Here is a 24,104-nt window from a genome sequence, read left to right as displayed (position 1 = left end):
AGTGGGGAGGGGAGATATGTGAGCGATCTCTCATGTGAGCATACCTGCAGAACAGAGAATAATAATCCCTAGTTCTTCTATAGCACTTTTCTTTTTTCCATCTGTAGATCTCGAGCACTTTACAAAGGTGATCAGTATCATTATCCCCATTTTACAGATTGGGGAAACTGAAGCCCAGAGAGAGGTGACTGGATTGGTCACCAAGCAGACTGGGAATAGAACCCTAGTCTCCCAAGTCCTGGTCCAGTGCACTATCCACTAGGACACACTGCCTCTGGGAAAGCTTCAGGTAGCACCTAGTGAGGTGAAAGGTTCTCTGCCATCTTTGAGCCTGCATGGGGCAAATAGAAGAGCATTGCCCCATACAAGACAGCCCTGTGGCTTCATCCTCAGTTGCCTGGTATAAAATACAATATGTTAATCGGGGCTCAAGCGGAACCTCTTGGGAGGGAGCTGGACATATTTGCTGTGTAATTATTTTGTCACTTCTACTGCTGCCTTTGCTCTCCTGGCAGCCAAAATGTCATGCAAGAAGCTGCGGTGGTGCCTGCAGCCAGGTAGTGCCATACATCAGGTAGGGAGTGTGTTCCAGAGAGATTCCCAGCCCAGCTTTGCAGCCCAGAGAATCTAGGCTGGTTCAGGGAAGGAAGCATCCACCTCTTTCTTTCTGTGGGCTCACCTGAAAACTCTTGGGGTTCATGCCTAACGGACAGATGAGGGGCTTGCTAAATCTCTGTGGCACAGTCTCTTCTGCTGTGTGGTTGAGGGCTGGGAGGCTTGTGCCTCTCTCTCTAGTTCGTCTGCAGATGCCAAGCCGTCTCTCCGTTAACTTCTGAAACCTCTGCCGTGTGCAGGTGCACAAAGATCCTGGACAAGAACGGGGACCTGCGGGTGTTCAAGGTGAAGGACCGGGATGAGATGGTGAAGAAGGTGATTGAGCCGATGGCGTGCCAGGGGCTGCGCACCATCTGCCTGGCCTTCCGCGACTTCCCTGCCGACGCCGAGCCTAACTGGGACAGCGAGAACGAGATCGTGTCTGACCTGGCCTGTATCACCGTGGTCGGCATAGAGGACCCTGTCCGGCCAGAGGTACCACAATGCCACCTTGACATGGGCCGTTCGGCTGCTTTGCTGGCTGTGCGTCCCTTCCCCACCCCGCTGCGGGCATGAGCTCTGTGCCTCTTGGTACACCGCTGCTGTGGGGTGATGAGTGAGGTGGCTGGAGCATCCGCACCCCACAGAGATGTTTTGCAGTGTGCCATGCATTGTCTCCCCCGTTCCCTGTGCCATGTGAGTGCCTATTCCTGAGGTGCCCTCACTCTATGCCACTATTTGGAGCGCCTGGGGTGTGCACTTCCCTCCCTTGCCTGTATACCAGGCGCCGGTGGCAGGCGTATCCCCGCAAAGGCATCTTGGTCCGTGCCAAGTGTCTGGGCACGAGCGCTTCTCCAGTGCCAATGTCCAGGGGAAGGGTGTGTTGCCAGAGGTTGCAGAGAAGCCAGGTGGAGAGTGCCACAGGTGAAAGGTTAACGGGAGGGGGGAGGGGGGGACTGATTTGCTGCCCCCTAGGGTGGGAGAGTACCTTTTTACAGGAACCTGTTTTCCCCAGCGACGCCCACCCACTCCTTTTCCCCCCTGTTCTTTCTCACTGCTCGCCTGGGGGTGACAGACAGATCCCTGGGTTAACGCAATAAGCAGTCCCATGCCTGCCTCTTGATTACATTTTGGAGCCTGCCTCGCTCTCGTCTTTCCCTAATTAGACGTTGAAGTATCTGGGCTCGGGAATCGCATTACAGATGCCCAGTCTGCACCGGCTCTGGAGGCCATGATTCAATTTGCTGATTTCTCAGTAATGTTTACACACACACACCACACACACACTACCCCTGCTCAGGCTTGTTGTGTCTGAGATAAACCCATGGGCGCAGCGATGTGCTGCTGCAATCAGAGAGGCCAGGCCAGGAGAGGGCTGGGCTGCTGTCAACATGCCATCCTGCAGAGTAGGAGAAATAAAACGTCCCACGTCTTGATTGGATTGCTCATCCGTACCTCAGCACCGGAGGTTCCTGAGCGCTGTGGCATTGTGTGGAGGAGACAATGAGGTTACGTCTCCCTGGGGGCAGTAGAGGAACGGCACCACAGCCAATTCCAGGAATGGCTCTGAACAGACCTCCTAGAACCGTGGAGAGAACGAGCTACTTGGTTCAGAACTGCTCAGCCAGCGCCTCCTACACCGAGCTTAGAAGTGAGCCGGCTCCTGCCAAACTCTCAGTAACTTGAGTCCCCTGTGCGCAGCCTGGTACGATGGGGTTCCAGTGCTTCTCTGTTCTTCTAAAGTGCCCTTCGCCACAGCGTCTGGGCTCCATAGACCCGAGTCGCCATGCCCCGCCTCCCTGCTCCTGTGGAGCAAGATGGAGACTCTCCGCCCTGCCCTCGAGTTAGCCGCCGCCTGGTTCTTGACTCCAGGGGGCTAGTGCCGAATCAGCCACCCCATGGGCTTGGAGGACAAGGTATAGAAGCAGGACTTTGGTCCTTCCTGATCTCTAGTTCTTGGGGATTACTCTATCTGGGGCCGTCCTCCCAGGCTGCCCTGAGCTTTCCACCCTACGCAGCATCCCTCTGCGTGATCCTGCTGTCAGTGGCCGGCCCAGCCCAGCGGTCTACTGGGACCAAATGAGGCCTGAATTCACCAACACTTGAACGAACCTCCTGCTCCAATGCCCTCAAAACATCTCTCAGGCCCACCCTGGGCTCCTTGATCTTCATCCCCTGGACCTTCTCCCTGGATGGGCTCTTCCCAGCTCCCTCGCACACCCAACTTTCCCAGACGCTGCTCTTCAATTTGCCCTGGCTCGCTGCTGGCCAGGATTCCAGCAATCCTGCCTTAAGCTGCCACTCATTCCCAGGGAGGCCTCCTACTACATCACAGCTGCTAGCATGTCCCTTGTAGGCCAGCGTTTCTGTGCCAGTGCCCGTTACCCCCATCCCCCCATTCATGCTGTCCAGGTGGGGCTCCTTGAGTCTGTCTGACCCTATGGGTTTGTTTTTCCCCAGCTCCTCTTTTTTCCGGTTGTCTCTCTTCCCCCTCCTCCCCCTGGCTGTCTCTTTCCCACAGTGTCTCTCTCTCTGTCTCTCTCTGACCTTGCCCTTAGGTGCCAGAGGCCATCGTGAAGTGCCAGCGTGCTGGCATCACCGTCCGCATGGTGACAGGTGACAACATCAACACCGCCCGCGCCATCGCTACCAAGTGCGGCATCCTGCTGCCCGGGGAGGACTTCCTGTGCCTGGAGGGCAAGGAGTTCAACCGACTCATCCGGAACGAGAAGGGAGAGGTAGGAATACAGATAAGGGACCCTGCCTCTGTATGAGTCACTCAGGGGCCCTGGGCAATGGACTCCAGGGGCATCTTCAGAAGCGTAGCCTGCTGACAAAGGGTGCTGTTAGCTCCGAACCGTAGACCTGGAAGTGCAGCATATGGAGGTAGCCTCTTGCTCCTGCCTAATACGTGGCCTCTTGGACCAAAACTGAGCTGGACCTAGCTGGGTTTTTAATGCTTCGGGTGCTTGTCATGGAGAGCTGTCAGCTCAGCTAACATCAGCTGGGGCTCCTAGCCAGCTTGGCCAGGGATCAGTGACCCCTGGAGGACGCCTGGGCTCTAGACATGCCGTGGGAGAAACAGTTGAGTTGAGGTGAAGGGAACATCCAGTTCTCACTCCCCATCCTGCCCTACCGAATGATCCTTTGCTCTCAATAGAGCTGGACAAAATTTTTCAGTAACTAGTTTATTCACTGAAAAATGCCATTTCAGGTTGACCGAAACTGTTCAAGAGTTTGGGTCAAATTCCGCCTATCATTTCAGCTGGAGGGAAAAAAGGAGGGAAACTTTTTGGAAAAAGTCGAACTATATCTCTATCTCGATATAACGCTGTTCTCAGGAGCCAAAAAATCTTACCGCATTATAGGTGAAACCGCGTTATATCGAACTTGCTTTGATCCGCCGGAGTGCGCAGCTCCGCCCCCCGGAGCACTGCTTTACCCCGTTATATCCGAATTCTTGTTATATCGGCTCGCGTTATATCGGGGTAGCGGTGTATTTTAATTGGATATTTTTGCTAAATGAACCGTTTTGTCTTCGTGTTTTCAAATCGAGCTAGGGGAAAAAAACTCCACACCCGAAAACTAAACTAAACCTCTTGGACCCACACTGAATAGTTTGTTTTTCAGTTTTTCTTTTCGGCCAGCGAATCGAGTAATCAATGATTCACTCGGCTCCAGTTTTCAAACGCCTGCCTGGCCAGGTGACCGACTCAACGTCTCTCTCTTGGTTGGTCCTGCAGGTGGAGCAAGAGCAGCTGGATAAAGTCTGGCCCAAGCTGCGAGTCCTGGCCCGTTCCTCCCCCACGGATAAGCATACGCTTGTGAAAGGTAAGGGCAATTGGAGAGCCAGCACACATGCTCCTGCACAAATGCCCACAAGGTACGAAACATCGAGCCAGGACTCCTGTGTTCTTTTTCCAGCTCTGCCATTGACTCACTGTGACTTAGAGCAAGATGCTTTTTTCCCCTATCGTCCCTTGTGCCTCACATTTTTTTTTTCCCCCCATCTGTATAACAAGGCTAATTGGTGCTGATCATCTTCCTAGGGGGGCAGTAAGGCTTAAGGACTGAGATCCTTGCAGGGAAGGTGATCTGGAAGGGTGAAGTATCAGCAGTATCCTGCCGGAGGTGCTGGGGGTGCAGCTGCACCCCCTGGCTTGAAGTGGTTTCCTTCATATACAGGGTTGATAGTTTGGTTCAATGGCTCTCAGCACCCCCCCACCCCCCAATATAAATAGTTCCAGCACCCTTGCCAGAAGAGATGCTGGATGAGTCTTAAAACAGTGCCTGTCCCCAAAGAGAGAGGCAGCCCGGCAATATTCAGTGGCTGACAGGTGTCCGCATTAAGAGAAGACATGCCACTGTTGTATCGTTGCCACTTCGTGCAGATCTAATGATTCCCAGGCCAACTGCTACCCAGTGCAGCTCCATCTGTGCGAGGAGCCCATGCTGAGGCCTGTTTCCTTTGAACCCTGTGTCTGTGTTTCAGGAATTATTGACAGCACTGTCGGAGAGCGGCGGCAGGTGGTGGCCGTGACTGGGGATGGGACCAATGATGGCCCAGCCTTGAAGAAAGCTGATGTTGGCTTTGCTATGGTATGGAAGAACAAGGGTCTTTCTCTGTGTGCTGCATTGTTAGGAAACATCCTATGGATTTGAAGAGGAATGGAAACCTTTATGTGGTATAGGAATCACTCAAAGGCTCACAGGATGTAATACAAGAGATCATTTTAATCATCCTATAGAATTTTATCCCTGCTATAAAATTCTCTATTAAATTCCATAGGATGGTTACAAAACTATCACCTCCCTGCAAAATTTTTGATTAAGTGCTATAGGATTTTTGCCACAAGGGTCCTGGAAAATATCCCATGCCGAGAAACAATCCTCTTATCCTGGCTTAAAGACAGACCCTCCCTCGTTTTACGTTCTTAAAGGGATATTGTCAGATTAAGAATCATGGCCTTAACTTTCAAACGTGGCTGCTGAAAGCTAATGTCCTAAACCCATACATAGGCACCTAAATAAACAGCCTGGTTTTCATATATGCTTGGGACAAAGGTAGGTGCAGATGTTCAGCACCTCTGCAAATCAGCCACATGTATTTAGGAGCCTGACTTAAAGGACCCAGGCCTGGAGTTACTGACCCAAACTTAAAATAAACAGCCCCAGATCTTTCTTATCTTTATGATTAATGCATTCGCTTATTTACCCAGAAAGAATTTGAAAATCTAGTTCACTCTTTGCTGTTAACTCTGTTTGCCTACTTTTTTGCATTTCTGGTCATTTTCCCTTGTTTGTAGTCAGTTTTATGTTCAGGTTCTGGTACACTAGCATAGGCCGCAATGTTTGGGTTGCAGCCACTACAGAGGAATGTATGTATGTTTAAACAAATTCCTTTTCAAATTTTTTTAAACAAAGATCTGTTGGAAGCCATTTTGCAGGCCTTGGATTTTAAAGGGTTTGCAGTCCCATTTAATCCTCCAGAGCCCCTGCAACATCGACATTTTCTCTTTCTCTCACTCATTGATTTAGTCCAAGCAATGGACTTGATCGCTGGCTAAAACTAAGGTCTTGAATCTGCATGCTGGACACGGGAGTTCCACAACTGGAGAGGTGGCTGGATCTGGTGCTGAAATCTGGTGACCCGTCCTTTTGAGGCTGAATGTTGTGCTGAGAATTGAAAAGCAGGGCTGTCCTGCTGCAGTCTGGGGATAGACTTTCCCACAGGAACAGGAAACTAAGGGCCCCTTACTGCATCTCTCTGACTATGGACTCCGGAGACTGGGAAATAAACAACATGGTCAAAATTCAGTTTCACGTTTGCCCTCCTACCAAAACCAGGGAATTCACAGCTAGGGACAGAATCTCCCAATACCCAGGCTCAACAGGACCCAGCAGGAGAACTTTAGGGAAAATGGTTAAGCGGCTCCAACTTAACACATCTCCTGGCAATGGCAGCATTTGTGCAAACTGAGCACCGTCTAGTGCCCACTACTGATTACTGCAGCCTGATCACCTTTCAATGTCCATTGTATAGTGCCTTAGATGTATGTGGCACTTTGCAAAACAAACAGAGGGAGTCTGTGCCTCAGAGAGATAGCAATGGGCACAGGGGTCCACCTCCGTTTGGTGCTTATTGCCGGATTACAGCCTAAATTAAGACCAGAGGAGCAGGGGGAAGTGACAAACACAGGGGAGAGTAATCCTCCGAGACCTTTACCAGCAAATGAACTATATAGGATGCAATTTTGGGGGGAAGCCCATCTGTTCCTCTGGAGCTCCCTACCAGAGAGAGAGAGAGAGCACTTCTGAATCCCAATGGTCTCTGTTTGTATGAATGTTTAGCAAAAAGGATGGAGGGGAAACAGCTACTTTTAAGTCACTTTGTGTGGCTATTAGTCATAGCATTAACCTCCGAAGGCCCACAAGCCTCCTGCTAGGGCAGCAGCATGCCAAGGGCTCGAGGAGGGAGTCACAAGATGGTTCAATATTCTATGCACTCACCACTGTAAAGCTCCAGTTTGGAGGCAAATCAACCCTAAAGCAAATGCTTCTGTTCCTTTACTGAGGTGTAACAGCAGGCAGCATGACCCAGTGTTGAGGACACAGTACTGGGATGAGAGAGCCCAGCGTTCTGTTCCAACTCTGCCTCTGACCTGCGTGACCTTCCGCGAGTTACATCCCCTCCCGTGTACCTCATTTTGCTCCTCCGTAAGATGGGGGCGATGCCATTGAGCTGCCTTTGTCTAACGCTTTGCGATCCACAGATGGAAAGCGTTTGCATGCTCAGCAGTATTGTTACTACTATTGCTGTCTGCTCCCTTTCAGCACTCTGTGTAGTAAGAGATGCTGGCAGGGGATCCACCACCAGAATTGACAGCCTGCTGTTCCCACATGGGAAGGAAGGTGCTTGGTGCATGGGACGTAGGAAGCTGTTCCAAGCATAGAGGGTGTCCTGTAAAGATGGAGGCGGGCCTAGTCTGATCTGGATCCAAACCTCCAAGGCTTGTCGGCGTTGTGAGACAGGCCTGTCTCTGGAAAGAAGCAGAGCACTGGTGTGGGGAGGTGGACAGTTTGCCCAGTGACCCCCAACTATACATATAAAACGATGGGTCTAAATTAGCTGTTACCACTCAAGAAAGAGATCTTGGAGTCACTGTGAATAGTTCTCTGAAACCATCCACTCAATGTGCAGCAGCAGTCAAAAAAGCAAACAATGTTGGGAATCATTAAGAAAGGGATAGATGATAAAACAGAAAATATCATATTGCCCCTATATAAATCCAAGGTACGCCTGCATCTTGAATACTGTGTGCAGATGTCATCGCCCCATCTCAAAATAGCTATATTGGAATTAGAAAAGGTTCAGAAAAAGGCAACAAAAATGATTAGGGGTACGGAATGGCTGCCGTATGAGGAGAGAGTAATAAGACTGGGACTTTTCAACTTGGAAAAGAGACGACTAAGGGGGGATATGATTGAGGTCTATAAAATCATGACTGGCGTGGAGAAAGTAAATAAGGAAGTGTTATTGACTCCTTCTCATAACACAAGAACTAGGGGTCGTCAAATGAAATTAATAGGCAGAGGGTTTAAAACAAACAAAAGAGAATTTTTTTCACACAACGCACAGCCAACCTGTGGAGCTCCTTGCCAGAGGATGTTGTGAAGGCCAAGACTATAACAGGGTTCCAAAAAGAACTAGATAAGTTCATGGAGGACAGATCCATCAATGGCTATTAGCCAAGATGGGCAAGGATGGTGTCTCTAGCCTCTGTTTGCCAGAAGCTGGGAATGGGCGACAGGATGGATCAGTTGATTACCTGTTCTGCTCATTCCCTCTGAGGCACCTTGCACTGGCCACTGTCAGAAGGCAGGATGTTGGGCTAGATGGGTCTTTGGTCTGACCCAGCATGGCCGATCTTATGTTCTTATGACTCATTGCCACCCTCTTCTCCACTCTGTTTCCCCTCAAGGGCATCGCAGGCACGGACGTGGCCAAAGAGGCTTCAGACATCATCCTGACAGATGACAACTTCACCAGCATCGTCAAGGCAGTGATGTGGGGCCGCAACGTATATGACAGCATCTCCAAGTTCCTGCAGTTCCAGCTGACCGTCAACGTGGTGGCGGTCATTGTCGCTTTCACAGGGGCCTGCATCACACAGGTAAGGAGGCTTGGGGAGCAACCTAGTGCTTAGAACTGGATGGGGCTTGAAGCCAGGAGTCCTTGGTTTGGCTGCTGACTCACCATGAGACCTAGGGCAAATCATTTAATCTCTGTCAAATGGGGGGATAATGATATTTTGTGATGGGAGGGTTGTGGTTAAAATAATCATGGCAAAGTGTCCGGTGAGGAGCCACAGAACGGCAAAGGCAGTGGTGGTGGTTTTATGTATTGAGTGAAGAGACCACGTTCTCCCTGGGGGATTCTTCTCCCTCTGCAGGACTCTCCGCTGAAGGCCGTCCAGATGCTGTGGGTGAACTTGATCATGGACACCTTTGCGTCCTTAGCCCTTGCCACAGAGCCCCCCTCAGAGTCCCTGCTGCTGCGTCGGCCGTACGGCCGCAACAAGCCCCTGATCTCCCGCACCATGATGAAGAACATCCTGGGGCACGCGGTGTACCAGCTCACCATCATCTTCACGCTGCTCTTTGCAGGTGAGTCTGAGGCCATAGGGGAGGGAGAACCTCCACACCAGCCACCCCCTCTGCCTCTAAACCAGTGAGGTGTAAATCCAGGCAGGCTGCTATCTAATCAAGCTGGGCATGTGCCCACCTACAGTGACCCCAGTTCAGTGAATCACCTTGTCTGCACCAGAATCTGCTAGGTGCAGAGCTCACACTGTATCCAAGGAAGTGGCTCCTTTCAGCTCTCTACTAAGTAAAGGGTTAATGAAATGAACACTTTTTTTTTTTTTTTTTTTTTGCTGCTGGAGATGGATTGGCTCCCGGGATTCGTAATGGCCCATAGGACCTTAAAAGTCTAGGTCAGTAGTTCAGTTCTGGCCCTGCTCTGCAGCGACTGCAAGTGGACTCGGTCTAATTCCGAGAGAGTCAGCATCCACAACACAAACCGCAGCTACTGCCTGTTCTAAATGGCCTCCCTCCTTGGCCGCCTCAGCACGTAGGCCGAGAACCCAATGGGCGCTCAGCTCCCCAAGGTGGCAGCTTCATGTCGGGGATGGCAGAGGGCAGCATGAGGTGGGGGAAGGAAGCTGCTGCTGATGATCCTCTTGGGACGAAGGGAGGACATGGCTATCTCTGGCTGCCTGTCCGGCATTAAATTCCCATCTGTTTAAAGACCTCCAGTGCCTCCGGTAGGGCCCAACGCGGAGACATATCCTCCCAGGTGTCTGAATGGGCTCTGCCTGGCTTATCCATGATGCCCTGCACTTTGCTGGTGCCCTCGGTCATGCTGAGACAGGCATCTGTTTCTCCACATTCCCTTAGTCCATCCCCCCGTGTTTCCATAATCAAGCTCCTCCTGCAATTAGAAAGCCAAAGTGGGGGAAGTCCTATCTTTTATTGGACCAACTTCTGTTGGGGAGAGAGATGCTTTCAAGCTACACAGAGCTCTTCTTCAGGGCTGGGAAACTGACTCGGGCTATGTCTACAGTATATCACTCACAGCGCACTTTTGGTGAAGACTCTCTAAGCCAACGGGGGAGAGCTCTCCAGTCAGCTTAATGACTCCTGCCTCCATAAGAGACGGTAGCTATGGGAGAAGTTCTCCTGCCGACTGCGCTGTCTGCACTGGTGCACATCACTCAGAGGTGTGTATTATTCACACCCCGAGCGACATAAATTATACCGAAGAAATCTGTAGTGTACACATAGCCTCAGCGTCCCTGCTAAATTTGAGGTGGAACGGATTGTTTAGCATAAGTAGTTAACACATTTCAAGGGACCATTCAAGGTGAAGTGGCCTGTTTATGACTGGAGGGATATAGGGTGGAGAAGGAGGGGGTGGGGGGAAATAGCTGGGCAGAGGGGGGGGTGTCAGTGGGTTACAGATTGTTGGCATATGCCATAAATTCAGTGTTTCTATTCTGTCCATGATTTTTAGTGTCTAGCAGAGTAGTGAACTTAAATACACAGGCTCTTCTTTTCAAGGTGTTGTGCAGGTTTCCTTTGAGGACGAGGACCGATACAGTGATCGCTTTGTGAAAAGTGGTCATCCACAGGTGATGTAGTGTTATCGTTTTCCTGTGTGAGTTCATTTGAGAGTGTAGTGATGGTCTGGTGTCACCTACACAGTTGCTATTGGAGCATTTAGTGCACTGGGTGAGGTGATAGGCATGGGTAGGAACCATGGGCTGATAAAAGGTATTACCTCCCCTTGTTCTGTCTCTCTCCAATCGTGGGACCAACACGGCTGCAACAACCCTGCTCGTCCTGCAGTGTCGGTTCCAATTCCAGTTTACGCGTGAAGGGGCAGGGAAAAGACGCACAAACTTTCTCTTTCACCTCCTGTCTGGTAGGCGAGAAGTTCTTTGATATTGACAGTGGCCGGAACACGCCGCTGCACTCGCCGCCCTCTGAACACTACACCATTGTCTTCAACACCTTCGTCATGATGCAGCTGTTCAACGAGATCAACGCTCGCAAGATTCATGGCGAGAGGAACGTCTTTGATGGCATCTTCCGGAATCCCATCTTCTGCACGGTGGTGCTGGGAACCTTTGCCGCCCAGGTAACAGCAACGGGCACGGAGAGCAGCGTGGGTGCATGTGGACGAGAGATAGGTAGTGCGTACTGAAGAGAGGAAGGATGGGGATCTCAGGAGAGTGGGGTTTGATTTTCTGCTCTGCCACAGACACCCTTTGTGACTTTGGGCAAGTTTCTTAGCCTCTGTGTGCCTCAGTTCCCCACCTGTAAATGGAGATAATAGTCCTTCCTTACCTTGCAGAGTGTTGCAAGGATAATTGCATTAATGCTTATGAGCTCCTCAGATACTACGGTGATAGAGCTAGAAATGACCTTGAAAACTGGGTTTTGCAGGACCAAGGAATAGTTTGGATCCAAGGTCCATTTTATCCAGAGCCTGGCAGTCGAGGTGAAGCTAGATAAAAGGTTCTGGTTCTGGCCCGACTGGGAAACTTACCTGGCTGGAAGAGTCTGTCTGCTCCCTACCACTACAGCCTCATAGGCACAGCAAGGGCCAGTCCTTTGGTTTCCCTTTGTTCTTTACCCGGCTCCCAAGAGCCAGAACCCAGATGCCGATCTGGATGAGCACACAGAGTTTCCATTCTGTTGCTCTGGGGTTTGGCGTTTTACAGCTCTGAATTGCACATCCTGTACAAGCCGCTGCCTGCGATGTTAATTTGGTCCTTTTTTCAGTAAAAACGCTTGGCGTGTGCCTAGTTAAGCCTGCCACTCCCTTTTGAGATGGGGAAAATTTGAGTGGCTGGGTGCGTGGTGCAGAAGCCTCATCTCGCAGCATCTGGGGAGCTCTGCTGCAAAGAGCATTTATTGTAGAGCGGGTTTCCAGAGCTGTCCAGACAATGCCCTTTGCTCGGTGTCGCGACACTGGGATACGAGAGGATAAAGCACAAGCAGAGGGAAGTTGTTGTGGTTTCTTTGACCCTTTTTTGGGTCTGAATGAGATACCTGCTCCAATATACTGGCCCGACCCGGGTGCAAACTGGAACGGGATTAGGAGAACTAATCAAAATCTTCTTATGGTAAAAAATTTTTCCCGGTGAGAAACAGCCTTTTATGTAAATGTCAGTTTTTGTTTTGAAATTTTCTGGTTTTTCAATGAAAACCAGTTGCTGAAAACTTTTTTTTTTTTTTAAATGGAAGTGACGTGGCTTAGCAAAACTGAACGTTTTCAAGGGGCAAATACTTAATTTCCCTTCAGATGCCTTTGGTGGGAAATTCTTAGCATTTTCCAGCCCCCCAAGTTGTAGCTTTGCTGTCGTGCACCCAGTGACACTGAAAGCATCCTGAACCGGCCGCTTGAGGAGGAGGAGACTCCCAAATGCCACGAGACCTCTCTGACTGCGTGTCCCCTCTAACAGCCCTGCGGCGTGTGCTCTTCTCTCCTGCGCTGCAGATCCTCATCGTGGAGTTTGGTGGGAAGCCGTTCAGCTGCTCCGGGCTCACCTTGAGCCAGTGGCTCTGGTGCATCTTTATCGGTGTTGGAGAGCTACTTTGGGGCCAGGTGAGGGCTGGGCTGATGACCCCACCCCCGCTGTGTATTTCCAAACCCACCGCCCCCGATGGAAACATCTTATCACTCTGCATGTACACGTGTATAATACTTAGTCCTGCCATGAGTGCAGGGGACTGGACTAGATGATCTCTCGAGGTCCCTTCCAGTCTTATGATTCTATGTATTCAGGAGTTAAAGCCCCCCCCTTCTTCCTACTCCCCCCCCCCCCCCCCCCCCCCAGCATAGCTTGCTTCCTTTTGCTAAAAACAGAGGGAGAGCTCTCCGTCCTCTGGCTGGTGCTGTGAGATGAACATCTTCTCTTCCCCCCCGCCCCCCTCCTCCCTCATAAATATCCTGGGGGAGTTGGAGGGAGTGCTGCTCTAGGATGGCAGATGAGGGCTCTCCCTCTTTTTAACTACTGCCTTGTGAGCAGCTCAGGGCCACAGGCGAGCCAGCCTGAGCAATACTGATGGGGGGACTCTTGGGGGATGGGGAGCAAAGATGTCGCGTCCCCGGGATGAGGAAGCAGCTCCATTGGTACAGATGATGGCGAGGGATTAACCCATGGGTCCCTGTGTCTCTGTAGCTGATTTGCAGTGTTCCGACCAGCCAGCTGAAGTTCCTGAAGGAAGCCGGACACGGTACCACCAAGGAGGATATTCCAGAGGAGGACCTGCCGGAGGACATGGATGAGATCGACCATGCTGAAATGGAGCTGCGGCGGGGGCAGATTCTGTGGTTCAGGGGTCTCAACAGGATACAGACTCAGGTATCGTGTTGGGCACTGAGGTGCCACTTCCTGTTCTCCCAGGGGCCCTGGCCGAAGTGATCTAGGGCCCTCCTGTTATCTGTGCAGCTCCTCATGGCCACGGTAACACTTCAGCCCCTCCAGGGTCTAGAATTCCCACTGCCAGTGGCTTTCTGGGTTAACGCCGATCAGCGAGCCAGGCCTGTGGGCATGCACTGCTGCTTAGCCGCGTGTGCACAGCATGCCTGCTTCCCAGTGGGGCCGGGGCTACAAGGGGGGGGGGGGGGGGGGGGGGGGGGGGGGGGGGGGGGAATCTTCAAAGCTGTGTGGGGAGGGGCTCAGAGCTGCATGGCCCTCGGTGTTAACGGGGCTTGGGCAGGTGACCACGTAACCGTAGATGGTGCAGCTGGATGGATATTATTCAGCCTTTTTCTAAGCATCGTCTGCAGGATTGCTGCTCCCCTAGTGGGAAGTAACTGCTGGGCAGCCTTAGCCAAGCCCTGATGAAAGATCCTGCTCTAGGAACGCCCGTCTACCTGCATTCGGGATGGAGTTGAATACGCTGCGGGAGATGGGGCATTTAGCACCCAGGTTCTCTCCTTGTTTCTACGTTGCAGGTGTGTGAATCCCATTCGATAGGGATCACAGCTCCACCCCTTTCCCTTCCCCACTGTCCTCTTCCCATTGACTTCAGTGGCCTTTGGATTGAGCCGTTTCAACCCCCAGGCTCAACTCAAGATGAGGACAGCAGCCCCAGCTCAGCAGAGAGCCAGACTGGCTTAGTTTGGTGGAGTAGCAGAGCTGCTTGTTGGGACTTGCCACTCTTGAATTCCCATCTCGGAAGTTGGGGGTCTTCCTTGCCAGCTGAATGCCCGCTGGCCTCGGTCAGCTGTTGCACAAGAATTATTGGCTGAGCCGGAGGCGTGTTGGCTTTCGCCTCTCTGGAGCCAACACGGTCTCTTGTGAAGGCGGCCAGAGCAGCGTGGTGGTGGCCCGGACCACGGTGACTTTTCACACTCCCTCCCCATTGGTTTTATTTATCTTCTTCCCTGCTGATCCCCCAGTCTCCTGATAAGTCCCCGCTCATGGGTCCTCTCTTCTTTATCTACTGTCCCTCATGCTGTAGCTACAAGGGGAGGAGAATTGTATGAGGAAAAGAAGCCTGGTTTTGGTTTCTTTAATAGTTTTTCCATTGCAGTTTTAAAAACCTCACTGACGTTTTTTTTTTTATTGTTTTTGCCGAAGAGCATATTTGTCCTTGGGACCCTCCTCTGCTTTTTCCCCCTGAAAGGAAGCGTCTCATCCTGAAGAATACACCATGCACATGAGCTGCTCACATTTCTCTACCAGCCGTTCCCTTCTCAATATTTCTCTTGTTAACGGTCCTCTCCCTGCCTCCAGAGCCCCCTCTACTTCATGCTGATGGAGGCTTTCTCTGTCCCTCTCACCTCCTGCCCCACACTGGGAAGGTACAAGGCTGGGGGTGAAGAGGCGGGCGGCAAAGGCCAAAGTGAGGAATGCCATGCCCAATCACTTGCAAGCTCCTGAAGCATGCTCCCAGCACTGCCAGCCCCTTTCAACGGGCTCTCCTCCTTGCTTTCCTGGCTCAAATGCTGTGCTAGGAAGCTCGTGAATTCAGCATGGATGTGAGGAACAGTGAATCCCCGCTCTTCTGCAAGTGGCAAGTTCATTCCATCTCCTCGTCTCCTCTGGGTATTTCCCTTGTGTTGGCCTGTCTGTTCCTCCCCTACCCTCCGGCATCCTGGCTGCAGATTGGGCAGTTGCCTAATAACATGAGACGTCCGGCTGGGAATAGCAGCCCCTTGAGGGAGGCCCAGCATCTGTCGACCTGGAGCATCGCCATTGCCCTGGCTCCAGCTAAACAAGTCTTGGGGGGGAGGGGGAGGAATTTGATAGTCTGAAAGTGTCTTCCTCAAAGGCCTCTGGGAAACTTACCTGGCTGGAGGAGTCTGTCTACTCCCTACCACTACAGCCTCATAGGCACAGCAAGGGCCAGTCCTTTGGTTTCCCTTTGCTCTTTACCCAGCTCCCAGGAGCCAGAATCCAGTGATGAGACACAAGGGGGAAGGGAGTTATTGAAGGGAGTGGGATAATGGCTGAGCTGCCTTTGGTTATTGTCACACATTTATTTTTCCTTCCCAACTTTTCTGCCTTTGTCAAAACCCTGCTTTACCAGAGCAGGTTCTGAGGGGCTGCGGATGCTTCCCTCTGGTGTCTGAGTCCGGTGGGAATTTCAAAATGAAATTCCTCCGGGGGGCGGGGTCATTCGGGTGGGAGCTCTGGGCAATATCTGCAAGGCAGAGTAAGTCCATGTGTGGCACATGGGAAATATGATAAACCCAAGAAAAAATGTCTCCTGAGACCCATATCTGCCAGGCTATATCCTCCTGGCTTTGTACAGTGGTTTCTTCTTCCCTACCCAAAGCAAGCAAACACCCCCACCCCATGTTCACCTTTTCTTTCCACCACAAAGGCTACTAGAGGTTTCTGAATGTGAAGATACTAATCTGACCACCTCCACTCCTCCTGCCTAGGGACCCTGCCAGAGTTACCATCCGACTGTTAAATGTACAAGGGATAAGGAAGGAGCCATGTTGTTTTGCATGTTTCAGAATCATGCAACACACTTGGAATGAGAATTTTAGAGTGGCTGCATTTCAAAGAAACGAGGGAAAGAGTGGCCTGGGGGCACTTCATGGAGGTGCCGAGATGAGGCCTCAGTATTCTTGTGCACGTTGGATTCGTGACGCTTGGTCACTGTTTCAGAGCAGGTTCCCCCTTCCATAACCGTGGCCAACCAGCAAAAGGTCCCTAAGTCCATTGGACTGGGAGATGTGCCCACATGGGATTCGCATACAAGTCCTACTTCACCCACTGAAGTTATGGTTCATACAGCCTTAGGTGTGACACTTCTTTTTGCAGCACATAGGAAATGCATGCGATCCACACTAAAGCCACATGTATGTGGTTTTAAAAAAATATTGGAGCATGGCCCACATTGAGGTCACTGTGAGTTGTGTGTGAAAACACGAGCCAGGGGGTACACATGACTGAAGCCAACATGTGATTTTTGTTATCTTTGTTCCTATTCTTTTAAGCTTTGGTGCTGGCTTGTATCGGCCAGGCTGGAGGTTATTTTTGCAGTGGGATATGGGGAAAACCGATTCTGTTGGGGTCAGATGTTGCTGGTCATTGGGACACTGGTTGTGCTTGCTAATTTCTCAAGCTAGCCTGCAGCATGATAACGCTTTTGGGAATACAATGCCGTTACAAGAACGATCCAGACTTGCCGGAGTATGGTAGGTAGAAATTTCTGTAATGTGGTGATACAGGTTCTAGGCGCTGTCTCCAAACCAGTAAGAAGAATGAGGTAGCAATACCAGTAGCCACCATGTGGTGCCCAACGAGTCCATACTGGAGCCAGTTTACTTATGAAGCTTTGCGTTCTTGCCTCATGAAAAATGCTGCTTGCTATTGCAACACTATGCAAAGCCCTGGGATCTTTCCAGCATCATGTCTGTCCTGCAAATCCTAGCAAACCAGCCTGGAGATCAAAACCCTGGAGTTCTAGGCTTCCAGGAGAGTGTCCTAAATACATGTGCCTTAAAGGGAAATGGCGGGGATTCTTTCACGATTGCCTTGCCGATCGCAGGAAAACGTTCCTGCATCACAATATGAGAATGAAACAAGGAAATGGCAAAGCTGTGCACGGAATACTCACTGGGATGGTCTGGGAAGCTGTGTGCCATTCCTTGGGGAGGCCTTTTTAATAAGGATCATGTGACCAGGGCAGTGGCCAGAAACACAAGGAAACTGCAAGAACATGTAGCCTCTTGGTTCTACCTGTGTGGTCAAGAGATAGCTAGGAGAGTGAAAATTCAGAGCTGTGTAAATCCCTAGGTGTAACTGGCTACTGCTCTGAGCTACCTTCCTTGGAATGTGTCTGCAGACTGACACTGTGGCTGCTTCCTTATTTCATAGCTGATGGTTTTTGTTTCTTTGTTCTTTATATTTAGAGCATTTGCATAAATCACTGTGTGGTTCAGGGCCTGATCCTGAGAGAGGTGCTGAGCATCTGTGAGCCCGTTTGGCTTTAGTGGGAGTTGTGGCCGCTTGGCGTGTTTCTGGAGTCAGCCCCTTACTCAGTCCAATGAAAGACATGACTGATTGGAAATGTTTTTCTATCCCATTGCAGTTTTCTAGAATACAGGCTGCACTTTGTGTATCAGTTGCCAGCTCACACCTACACCCCCCACCCCCACCTCCTCTCTCTCTTTCCACACCTCCTGCACGTTGCCTTTATTTACTAGATCCTTTCCCCTGACTGCCCCCACCCCTTTGGGTCTGTAAAGATTGCATCTGATGCAAACTCTTTAGAGAGAGAGAGGGAGGGAAAGGCTGAAAGCTAACGTCTAATCTTTGCTCCATGTCTCTGCTTTTGGATCACCTGCCAAAACTGTATTTACGGGAATGTAATCTGAAATGGGTTTTTCCTTTCTTCTCCCTGCCCACCTCCATCCTCTCTTCCTTATCGTCTGTTTGTGTCTGTCCCTGTCTGCCCAGCCTCCCCTCCTTCCCACCCCCCATTCCTCTTGGTCTCTGACTGTGGGGCGAAGCTATCTCACTCTCTGATTCTTTACAGATGGACGTAGTTTACACATTCCAGACCGGCGCCTCCTCTTTACAGGGAGCCCTCAGGAGACAGCCTTCCATCGTGAGCCAGCACCACGATGTAAAACATGTTTCTAGCCCAACCCATGTAGCTCTTTCCTCCGTCAATTCCACTCCCACCACTTCTGCTGCTGCTGCTGCTGCATCTCCTACTGCGGGCAGTGAGTGATAGTCTCTATTACAATGCATGACTTCCTAATAACCACAAGAGAGCACTTGCATCGACCTAACGCAACCTGTTCTCTCTCTTCCTCTTTAATCCTTGACTTGGCCCAATGGTTCCTTGTCTCGATGCGGGGGCAGGGTGGAGAGGCCATTTGTTTCTTTTAAAGCTGTTGCATCTTTAACCATGTTTAAAACCTTTCTGGTTCATTTCCTTCTCTCCTCCTTGTTGCTTCTTTTATCTTTTCTCCTCCTTGCAGGATTTTGATGGATGTTGGTTTGTTTTTTTCCTTCCCATGGGTGCAAAATTTGAGGTTCTTTAAAAGAACCGTGTGGGTCGAAGGACCCCAAATAAAATGGGGGAAGCCGTTCTTTCCACAAGTCAGGATTTCTGACATGGCTCCCCTCAAATCCTCTGAGCTGGTGGTTTTACTTAAGTCTTGGTTTGTTGGAGGCCAGTGGGACCACTGAGCTTTAGCGCTAACTTGTAACTGAACAGCCTCCCGATTGGCCTTCGCAATAACTTGCACATTGCATGAGCCACAAGTCACTCGAAGTGACATCGAGCCCTGTGCAGAGGACTACTGCTTAAGTCCCCCACAAAGCCCTGTTATGAGGTCTTAGGGCCCTAATTAGGTCAGCTCTTAAGCACGTGCTTAAATCCCAGTCAGTTGGCCTTGAGGAAATGTTGAGAGTTAAGCACTTTTTAATGCTATGGGGCCAATCACACGTGCCCAGAATATCAGACATTCCAAGACTTCTGGGCACAGTGTGGGCCTACCACCACCTGCATGGCACCCACCCCTTCCACATGACTTTGCATGCAAGGTCATGCCACACGGGAGGCTGCCATTTTGAAGAGCGTGTCACCCCGCCCCCACCAGCGTGACCTTGCACATACAATCTGTGTGAGGACATGCCGGGGGTGGGGGGACAGCATGCACTTAATTATGGCATCCCCCGTCCAATACCAGACAAAACCACATCCAGTCCTGTCTCAGACAGGGGACAAACCACCTCAAAAAAGGACTGCCTGGTTCATAGGCAGACAAATGACCTCCCTATTTAATGCTGTCCTGTGTAGGAAGCACATGTGTAAGTGCTTTCCTGAATTGGGGCCTTACATGGGATGGTGGTGGCATGTAGGCTGTTTCTGGGCCTTTGAATTTCACCCTGTATGTGCAAATTAGGTAGATCACTTAGACAGCTGATTAAAAATCTTTTTTTACAGAATCCCATTTTCCAGTTGCATGTGGAAACACCTGGCACTGAGCACGCCAAGGTTGCAAGTGCACAGTTGTTAATGCCTCGCTCTTCTATGGCACTTTCCATCCATAGATCTCCAGGTGTTTTGCAAATTTAGATGCCAAGTTTGAAAATGTAGCTTCTTTTTTTTAAATCAGTTATAAAATGGAATGGGAGAAATCCTGGCCCTGTTGAAGTCACTGGGAGTTTTGTAATTCAGTGAGGTCAGACTTTCACCCAAGGAATTTATAGGGGTTTGCCTTTTGTTTACTTCTGCCGCCATGCACCAGCATAATAGGTTTCTCAGAAGGAAGTGTTCTTAGTTTGGAGCATTTGCAGAGGGGGAGAAACATAGTGGATGTTGGTGTGTCCCACCAAAACACCATTTATGCTCATTGATTAATGTTCTACTTGATTGCGGGAGGGAATCAATAACTTGCAAGGATAGCATGAGCCCTACCAGATAACAACTTTCCCAAAAGCTAAAACAGGTTGCTAAGGGTTCCCTCCATTTTATCTAGACTTGGCTCTACTTCCTTTCTGCTGTTGTCTCTTTCTAAAAACTGTATCCCTGAATACAGATTAACAGCCCCTCTGACCTCCCCTTATTATTTCCTGGTGGAAAGTCCTACTGTGCCAGATCTCAGCAGTCCTGAATGCTGTGTTACTGTTGGGTGGTGATGTAACAAAGGGGAGACCTCATAAGTGAACCACAGCTGGTGGCTTGTAGATTTAGGCTTTGTCTCCCCTGGGAATTTTTGCCCTGATTGCAGCTATCGGTGTCCCAGCTCCACCGAGCCCCTAGTCTGAATAGGGTAAAGCACTGCGAGCCACACATTTGCACTGGTGCAGTTTACCTCAGTTTCAAGGAGCGGTGAGCTCGGCCAGTACAAGTGGTAGCTTGACCTAATGGTTTGCCTGAGTTCACCTAGTCCAGGGGCTGGAATTGGGGCAAACTCCCAGTGTAGATGATGCTTGAGATGCTGTGGAAAACTTGGAATCAAGAGGAAAGGCAGGTCCTTGTTCTGGGCATGGAAGATGGGTGTTCACGCTACATTTTCAGAGAAATTGAAACATGTCATTGACATCACCCTTTGGGTGTCTGCATAGACTCTAGCCACTCCTGTGGATTGCAGAAATTTCTGCATGGGAAGTTCTTAAACAGTTCAACTCCCCATGAAGTCGTCATAATTCTTGCAGTGCTCTGAAAGCTCGCTAACAATGGACAAACTTCCTACGGCTTGGAATTGGGGTGTGGGGGGATCATCTGGATAAGTTCAAATGCTTGATCCAAAGCTGAGGCAAAGGTGGGCTGGGTAGTTGTGCACCGAAAGGCTTTCTTGCAAGGAGCATCAGAAATCCTGCTTCCAGCTGGGCTGGAAATAAGACCAACCTTTCTTGCAGTTTTTCTGAACTTGCATCTGAACCTAGAAGTGCTGAGTAGATGTTTGAAAACAAAACACAATGAGAAAAAGCCAGTGAAATGTTTCACCCCTCAGAGATGTGGTTCCAGTTTGGAGCAAGGGTTTGGATGGACTTTTATTTTATCCAGACTGGTGAACTCATCCCTAAACTGTTCCTCCTTTGCTTGTCTTCCCACCCAGAGATCCTTTAACAATAAGGTGGAATTTGCATTGGTTTTATGTTAGTACTGCCGACAGCTTCTTACAATCAGCCGCAGAAATAGTGGGACCTGCCTGGGGGAAGGCAACAAAATATTTCCTTTATGAATTGAGTGGGGAATTAAAATGTTAGAGAAACCAAAACCATTCATGGACATCTGGACCGACCAGTTATGCTCCTGGATGGGTCACTGCCTGCAGAGTCAGAGCCCAGGAACTTTGGATCTAAAAGCACGAGCCTCTTCTGTCTGAGCTAAAGGAGCAGCTGTGCTCACTCAAGGGAAGAAGCGGACCGATTAAACCTCTGTATGTGATCTAGCCATGGGAGGGAGATGTTAGTGCCATGCTGTTAGTGGAGTTTACCCACTTGTGTTAAAAGCTGAAAAGCAAGTGATAGCGCCAGCTTTATTGGTGCACGTGGATTTTTTCAAAGCAGTCTAGGGGGTTTAGCCACACCTGATTAATGGGATGTGTCTAAATCCCTTGTGCTGCTTTGAAAAATCTCTAAGCATTCATCGTTTTGTGCAGATGTATCGTTCTTGGTTCGTTTGCTTGGTTTTTGTTTCTTGCGCATTGTAGCGGTGCAGTGCATATATCTCGGAAGTCTGTCGATTGCTGATCTCTGGGGTTATCCCACTGTGCATCTAACAGGGTTGGAGCTTTGGTTGTCTGTTTCACTTTTTTTTTTGGCGGGGTTGTGTGACTTCAGGCTTCAGAGAAGTGGGTTTTTCTGGCACTAATGCCAGCCTGGCTAACTCCCTCAAGCAAGGGCACCTGAAAGTTAGGAGGAGGAGTAACGTTAAATATTCTGATGGCTTCATGCCATGGCTGATGGAGGTGTAATGTACAGGCATGATGCTGTACTGGTTAGGAGATGGACTAGTGTCCTGGCATGCAATAAGGCCAAGAACTTTTCCAGTAGAATCCACAAATATCACCCCCTTTTTCCAGATGTATAACGAGCCTCCATTGTCTTTTGGCCTACGTCTTTCCCAGCTCTACCTTACTCTTCCTCCGTAGCTTTGTGGTACCCTGCAGTGTGACGGGAGTTAAGAGAGGAAATGGGAGTACCAGATTACTGTGCTTGGAAGGAACCCCAAAGCATCTGGATTTCTCTAGCTACTTCACCTAATCCATCGATCACAGACGTGTTCGAATGAGAGAAGGCCTTGAATTCCAGCTGCCCCAATGTTGTCTACCCAGATATAACCTTCCCTTTTCACAGGTCAGGCCGTATGGCTCCCCACTGTGAAGGTGGACACTCAAGTCTTCCCCCGGATCTGTGTTTTTTGCTTGTCTTCCAGCCACTGCAAGCCAGTGTGTTGTGTGTGCTTATGTGTCCATGTGTGACATGAGGATGGGCTTGTTTCACTTTTATAGATGAAATGCTTTTGGCTTTCAAAGCCCTCATCATGCTGGTGTCAATGAGGATGTTCCATCAGAATGCTCATGGGTCATTATCCTACTGCTTGGGGGCACCATCATCTCTTCAGGGTGGGTGGAGATGCCAGCCCAAAAGCGTGTCCCTGTTAAAGTGGAGGACACGGGCATCCTATAGGTTGACTTGTGAGGCTGTAAAGTTGGTGGGGGGGTCTCATCTCAAGCTTCCCTTTGTATAATGCCTTGTTTTCAATGCTTTGTGAATGCTGACATGCTGTCATTGTGCTGACACCAAAGATCTTTGGGGAGTTCTTTTATCTTGGGTATCTGGAAGGTGGTGATGGGAGGGGTTCTGGCTGGTGTCTCCAGTTGAGTCTGCTAGTGATATAGTAACCAACATCTAACCCAGTAAAGCTCATGAGTGGTGGGTAGTGGTGTCCTGGTTTACCAGGATCGATAGCCTTTTCGCCAAGGTACAGTGAAGAAACAGTTGGTTTGAGCACTTGCGAGTGGAGGAATTGACTTTCTCCTTCCGCTCCTCCTTCCTCCTTTGCTTTCTGTCCATTTAGCTGGGACGTAGGGCGAGTGTTGAGAGAAGCTGGTGTAGCATAGTGGTGCAGGCAGAAGCAAGGAGGTGTCAGCGCTTTAATGAAGTGCTCCACACAACCCCTCCTGGGCTGGTCTAGGAACCAGAGGACTAAGAGCACTGTGCTGATAACCTAACTCCACAGGCAGCATCTGAAAGCGGGTGGGCAAAGGTGACTCAGGGCTGGATGAAGGCACGGCTCTCTGCTGCAGGTGGGGGATGCTCAAAGGAGATATAAAGCAGTGACTTGAGAGTACACTGGAGTGGTAACAATTCCCTCCACTGCAGGAATCCCTGGGTGACTTTATGCAGGAGGTGAGATTAGAGGCTGGTCCTTTTTGCCCTCAAAACACAGAATCAGCTCAGTTTCCATCCAACGCAAACGGTTGATTTAGAACTCCCCCTCCACTCGCTGGGGGAAGGAGCAAACCCAGTAGGTTGCAGCAGGTCACAACTGTAATGGGATGATGAGGAACATCTTTGGAATGTAACTTTCAATGAGGGCTGACAGGCTGATGTCTAAGCTAAAGCAGTGTCTGCAATTCCATGACCCCTGGCACACACTAGCGCCCGTTAGCTGGGGAAGGTTGGGAGCTGTGGACAGGAGTAATTCATGCAATGTGAGGCATGCCACTCTGACAGCATGGGACTCAGGAATGTGGCCACTGGTTAATTAGAAATACTTTTGGGGGATGGGGAGAAACAGGTGGGTAGCATTTTATTTTGCAATCTGGATCCAGATAACACTTTTCTCTGACCTCTCAAGGTTGAGAGAGTTTGTAGTAGTGGTTCTGGTTTTGTCAGCTCCATACAGAAGCCATTTAAACGTACGAGGATGCATGAATTGAATTGACGTTTAGAATGCATATGCCTGAGTGTTCCTTGAGTACAAGTCACTCACGGGAACGG

At 50.1% G+C, this 24,104-nt stretch overlaps 1 protein-coding gene across 8 annotated transcripts in view; it reads left to right on the top strand.

The window, feature by feature from the left end:
* The window catches only part of ATP2B4 (ATPase plasma membrane Ca2+ transporting 4), a 107,145-nt gene that overhangs the window by 73,035 nt on the left and 10,006 nt on the right, over nt 1-24,104 (top strand). For 4 of the 8 annotated variants that reach the window (XM_034767300.1, XM_034767296.1, XM_034767298.1 and 1 more), the window contains 10 exons: nt 855-1,089; nt 3,153-3,332; nt 4,338-4,425; nt 5,087-5,193; nt 8,577-8,768; nt 9,048-9,261; nt 11,085-11,296; nt 12,662-12,769; nt 13,347-13,529; nt 18,172-18,261. In XM_034767300.1, the coding sequence (XP_034623191.1) occupies nt 855-1,089; nt 3,153-3,332; nt 4,338-4,425; nt 5,087-5,193; nt 8,577-8,768; nt 9,048-9,261; nt 11,085-11,296; nt 12,662-12,769; nt 13,347-13,529; nt 18,172-18,261 (1,609 nt within the window). Of the gene's footprint in view, nt 1-854; nt 1,090-3,152; nt 3,333-4,337; nt 4,426-5,086; nt 5,194-8,576; nt 8,769-9,047; nt 9,262-11,084; nt 11,297-12,661; nt 12,770-13,346; nt 13,530-18,171; nt 18,362-24,104 lie in introns of all 8 variants that reach the window. The other 4 variants (XM_034767304.1, XM_034767303.1, XM_034767302.1 and 1 more) reach the window with 2 other exon arrangements.

This window comes from Trachemys scripta, chromosome 4 (genome assembly GCF_013100865.1).
Source record: "Trachemys scripta elegans isolate TJP31775 chromosome 4, CAS_Tse_1.0, whole genome shotgun sequence".
NCBI lineage: Eukaryota > Metazoa > Chordata > Testudines > Emydidae > Trachemys > Trachemys scripta.
Note: the sequence above shows the minus strand (reverse complement) of the source record. Positions and strands in the feature narration are given on the sequence as shown.